This window comes from Capsella rubella, unplaced genomic scaffold (genome assembly GCF_000375325.1).
Source record: "Capsella rubella cultivar Monte Gargano unplaced genomic scaffold, Caprub1_0 scaffold_5, whole genome shotgun sequence".
NCBI classification, from domain to species: Eukaryota; Viridiplantae; Streptophyta; class Magnoliopsida; order Brassicales; family Brassicaceae; genus Capsella; species Capsella rubella.
In genome coordinates this window covers 10627546-10632779 of record NW_006238919.1, presented here as the reverse complement: position 1 = coordinate 10632779, position 5234 = coordinate 10627546, and the positions used below count along the sequence as shown (strand labels likewise).

The 5234-nt window shown below is 35.5% G+C and overlaps 2 protein-coding genes across 2 annotated transcripts in view; one reads left to right on the top strand and one right to left on the bottom strand.

Moving 5' to 3' along the window:
• Nucleotides 1-1023, top strand: part of LOC17886063 (spliceosome-associated protein 130 A) — a 4374-nt gene extending 3351 nt beyond the window's left edge. The window contains exons 3-4 of the mRNA XM_006293267.2: nucleotides 89-582; nucleotides 680-1023. Coding sequence (XP_006293329.2) covers nucleotides 89-582; nucleotides 680-817 — 632 coding nt within the window. The 3' untranslated portion in view covers nucleotides 818-1023. The remainder of the gene's footprint in view (nucleotides 1-88; nucleotides 583-679) is intronic.
• A 3294-nt stretch (nucleotides 1024-4317) lies between these two features.
• The window catches only part of LOC17884677 (spliceosome-associated protein 130 A), a 4399-nt gene continuing 3482 nt past the window's right edge, over nucleotides 4318-5234 (bottom strand). Inside the window, exons 2-3 of the mRNA XM_006293243.2 lie at nucleotides 4759-5232; nucleotides 4318-4661 (exon numbers count right to left, since the gene is read on the bottom strand). Of these exons, the coding sequence (XP_006293305.2) occupies nucleotides 4524-4661; nucleotides 4759-5232 (612 nt within the window). The 3' untranslated portion in view covers nucleotides 4318-4523. The remainder of the gene's footprint in view (nucleotides 4662-4758; nucleotides 5233-5234) is intronic.

Below are 5234 nucleotides of genomic sequence, written 5' to 3'. Positions count from 1 at the left end.
GTGCTAGATCCTATTTTCACATTTTACTTATTATTCTGCGCTTCTTATTGGTAAGTATCTCATGGTTCGTTATAACTTTTTTTTTTGCAGTCGTTCCATTACTGCAAGTACAGGCGCGATGAGAATCAGCTATACATATTTGCGGATGACTGCGTCCCGAGGTGGCTGACAGCATCGCACCATGTGGATTTTGATACCATGGCAGGTGCTGATAAGTTTGGGAATGTGTATTTTGTGCGGTTGCCTCAGGATGTGTCGGAGGAGATAGAAGAAGACCCGACAGGCGGGAAGATCAAGTGGGAGCAAGGAAAGCTGAATGGAGCACCGAACAAAGTGGATGAGATAGTACAGTTCCACGTTGGGGACGTTGTGACGTGCATGCAGAAAGCTTCGATGATCCCAGGTGGATCGGAATCCTTAATGTATGGAACAGTGATGGGTAGCATAGGGGCATTACATGCTTTCACATCCCGTGATGATGTCGATTTCTTCTCTCATCTGGAGATGCACATGAGGCAGGAGTACCCTCCTCTCTGCGGGAGAGACCACATGGCTTACAGATCTGCATATTTTCCCGTCAAGGTATAAACCAAAACAAAATGAAAATGCATTGCCCTTTCTCACATATTAAAGTCTTCATTTTGAATTTGACACTTTTTGCATCTTCTCTGTTAAACAGGATGTGATAGATGGAGATCTGTGTGAGCAGTTCCCGACGCTTCCAATGGACTTGCAGAGGAAAATAGCAGACGAGTTGGATAGAACACCGGCGGAGATTCTGAAGAAGCTAGAAGACGCTAGGAATAAGATCATTTAAAAAACACAAAAGAGAGTCATTGTTTTGGTTGAAGAGGACAAAGTAGAGTAGAGAAACAGAGGTGGTAATAGTTTTTTGTAAAGCTCTATCTTCAATGGTTTGTAAAACAAAACCTCTTGTGAGAACTCATGAGTGTAAAACCTCATTTTGGTTTTGATGTATGTTTCTTATTTTTAGGTAAACAATGCATTCTAATTTTTACTTTCGTTGTTTTACTTTTATTCATGATTATTGTTAATTTGTCATCTCAGACTTGCTACAATATAATTAAAAAAAAAAAACAAAAAGAAATCCGAAATGCTATTTGCTGCACTTTGATCCTTGTAGTTGGGAAAAACTCACTAAAATTGAATGTTATTATCATTGTTGTGTATATATATATATATATATTAAAATGTTCCATGGCGAAAATAAAATATATATCAAAATGTTCTATTTTCTTCAAACTATGTTGTAGAGAAAACTTTAACTTTTAACTTTGTTTATTTTGTCTTAAAACAAATTTGGGATCTTCTCTTGATATCTCTTATGTTTATCTTTTGCCCATGTTGGTCTTGTATCCTGACTCATAACAATGGGATCCGCAAAATCAAATTATACCAATATTTCCTCACCATCACAGAATTAAAATCAAACATTGGATACAGTTTTCCCACGTGGCGGAATTACACATATACTTATCTTGTAGTAAACAATAGATGATTAGTTTAGTATAGCTAATCTATCTAGTTACTGATAAGCTCCATTATCATCCACATTATCTAAAACATAAGAAAATACAAATTTTCTCACATGGCGGAAGTACACATATATTTATCTTGTAATAACCATTAGATGACTAGTTTATTAAAGCTAATCTATCTAGTTAGTGATAAGCTCAATTATCCTCGATATTATCTAAAACATAAAAGAATACAAATTTTCACACGTGGCGGAATTATCTTGTAATAACCAATAGATGATAAGTTTAGTAAAACTAATCAATATAAGTTCCATTATCCTCCCTATTATCTAAAACATAAGAAAATACAAAATTTTCCACGTGGTGGAATTATACAAATTTTTATCTTGTACTAACCAATAGATGATTTAGTAAAGCTAATCTATCTAGTTAGTGATAAGCTCAATTATCTTCGATATTATCTAAAACATAAAATAATACAAATTTTCACATGTGGCGGAATTATACAGATATTTATCTTGTAATAACCAATAGATGATAAGTTTAGTAAAACTAATCAATATAAGCTCCATTATCCTCCCTATTATCTAAAACATAAGAAAATACAAAATTTTCCACGTGGTGGAATTACACAGATTTTTATCTTGTACTAACCAATAGATGATTGATTTAATAAAGCTAATCTATCTAGTTAGTGATAAGCTCCATTCTCCTCCCATTATAAATAACATAAAGACCATTCAAGACCACATAAGAAAAGTAAAAAAAAAAAATCTCAAAACTGAGAAGTTGAGAAAAAGTTGCTGGTGGTGTAAGTCTTTTCCTATCTTTTCTGTTTATTTTCAATTGGAGTAAATGATTTTCATGTCGTTTGGAAAGAAAGCTTGAATCTGTAGAGATTTAGTGTTTAAATTGAACCTGAAAGCTTTGACCTGTAGCTTCGTTTTCTGTGTCGTAAATGTCTCTCTATTGTAAATTTTTTCAATATGGAGTATGTATCTAATTTTCAGTGGGTAGCATCTCGCCATCTTACAGTTTGTGCTAATTCTAAGTTTTATGGGAATGTTCCATTCTCTTTAAAGTGAAATATCCTTAATTTACATACTTCTAGTATATTGTTGGTTGCTCGAATAAGTAAATTAGTGATTGGTCTCAAATTCATGTTACAGGTACCACTACGGATAGCTTCGTTAAATAGTCTTCCAGATGAACTTATTGCCCATTGCTTGTCCTTCCTTACAACAAAACAAGCTGCTTCAACCTCTGTCATCGCCAAGAGGTATAGGACTTCGTATGATTTCTAGCATTCACTTGAGTTTGACAACTCCGACATTTTGGATCTTGTAGTGGTTGAAGAGGATAATGCGTGGTTCATGTCTTTTTTTGATAGAGCATTTGGCTTTGCAAAGGTGGTGTCCCTATCAATGAATTCTCCCACTTGAATGTGTATTTGAACCTGACAAGGTCATGATGACGACTGAATAAATAATGCCTTGGAACGCGGTGCATCTGAGCTGAATCTACGCTTAACTAATAAGATGCGCTTTCATTGTTCATCAGCAAAACATTGGTGAAGCTAACATTGGGAGAATAACTTAGCATCAAATTTCTTCCTTCAAATTCATTCAGAAGGAAGATATTGGATGTTAAGTTCTTCTCCCAATGTAAGCTTCACCAATGTTTTGCTGATGAACAAATTCGATGACAAATAAAGATGCATCTCATATGTTAAACATAGATGCAGCTCAGAGACGCCGTGTTCCAGGGCATTATTTATCCAGCCATCAACATGATCTTTGTCAAGTTCAAATACACATTCAACTGAGAATTTATTGATAGAGTCACCGCCTTGCATAGCCAACGTTCTATCAAGAAAAGACATGAGTCACACACGATAATTATCCTCTTCATCCACTACAGGGTTCAAAATGTCAGAGCCTTCAAAATCAAGATTATGCCGGAAAGCAAACAAAGTCCTCCACTTCTTGGCGATGACTGAGGTTGAAGGAGCTTGTTTTGTTGGAAGGAAGGACAAGATATGGGCAAGAAGTTCATCTGGAAAACTATTATATGAAGCCATCCCTAGTGTAACTTGAAGTTGAAAATTTGTATTCTTTTATGTTTTAGATAATATCGAGGATAATTGAGCTTATCACTAACTAGATAGATTAGCTTTAATAAACTAGTCATCTAATGGTTATTACAAGATAAATATATGTGTACTTCCGCCATGTGAGAAAATTTGTATTTTCTTATGTTTTAGATAATGTGGATGATAATGGAGCTTATTAGTAACTAGATAGATTAGCTATACTAAACTAATCATCTATTGTTTACTACAAGATAAGTATATGTGTAATTCCGCCACGTGGGAAAACTGTATCCAATGTTTGATTTTAATTCTGTGATGGTGAGGAAATATTGGTATAATTTGATTTTGCGGATCCCATTGTTATGAGTCAGGATACAAGACCAACATGGGCAAAAGATAAACATAAGAGATATCAAGAGAAGATCCCAAATTTGTTTTAAGACAAAATAAACAAAGTTAAAAGTTAAAGTTTTCTCTACAACATAGTTTGAAGAAAATAGAACATTTTGATATATATTTTATTTTCGCCATGGAACATTTTAATATATATATATATATAACCACAGCAATGGTAATAACATTCAATTTTAGTGAGTTTTTCCCAACTACAAGGATCAAAGTGCAGCAAATAGCATTTCGGATTTCTTTTTGTTTTTTTTTTTTAATTATATTGTAGCAAGTCTGAGATGACAAATTAACAATAATCATGAATAAAAGTAAAACAACGAAAGTAAAAATTAGAATGCATTGTTTACCTAAAAATAAGAAACATACATCAAAACCAAAATGAGGTTTTACACTCATGAGTTCTCACAAGAGGTTTTGTTTTACAAACCATTGAAGATAGAGCTTTACAAAAAACTATTACCACCTCTGTTTCTCTACTCTACTTTGTCCTCTTCAACCAAAACAATGACTCTCTTTTGTGTTTTTTAAATGATCTTATTCCTAGCGTCTTCTAGCTTCTTCAGAATCTCCGCCGGTGTTCTATCCAACTCGTCTGCTATTTTCCTCTGCAAGTCCATTGGAAGCGTCGGGAACTGCTCACACAGATCTCCATCTATCACATCCTGTTTAACAGAGAAGATGCAAAAAGTGTCAAATTCAAAATGAAGACTTTAATATGTGAGAAAGGGCAATGCATTTTCATTTTGTTTTGGTTTATACCTTGACGGGAAAATATGCAGATCTGTAAGCCATGTGGTCTCTCCCGCAGAGAGGAGGGTACTCCTGCCTCATGTGCATCTCCAGATGAGAGAAGAAATCGACATCATCACGGGATGTGAAAGCATGTAATGCCCCTATGCTACCCATCACTGTTCCATACATTAAGGATTCCGATCCACCTGGGATCATCGAAGCTTTCTGCATGCACGTCACAACGTCCCCAACGTGGAACTGTACTATCTCATCCACTTTGTTCGGTGCTCCATTCAGCTTTCCTTGCTCCCACTTGATCTTCCCGCCTGTCGGGTCTTCTTCTATCTCCTCCGACACATCCTGAGGCAACCGCACAAAATACACATTCCCAAACTTATCAGCACCTGCCATGGTATCAAAATCCACATGGTGCGATGCTGTCAGCCACCTCGGGACGCAGTCATCCGCAAATATGTATAGCTGATTCTCATCGCGCCTGTACT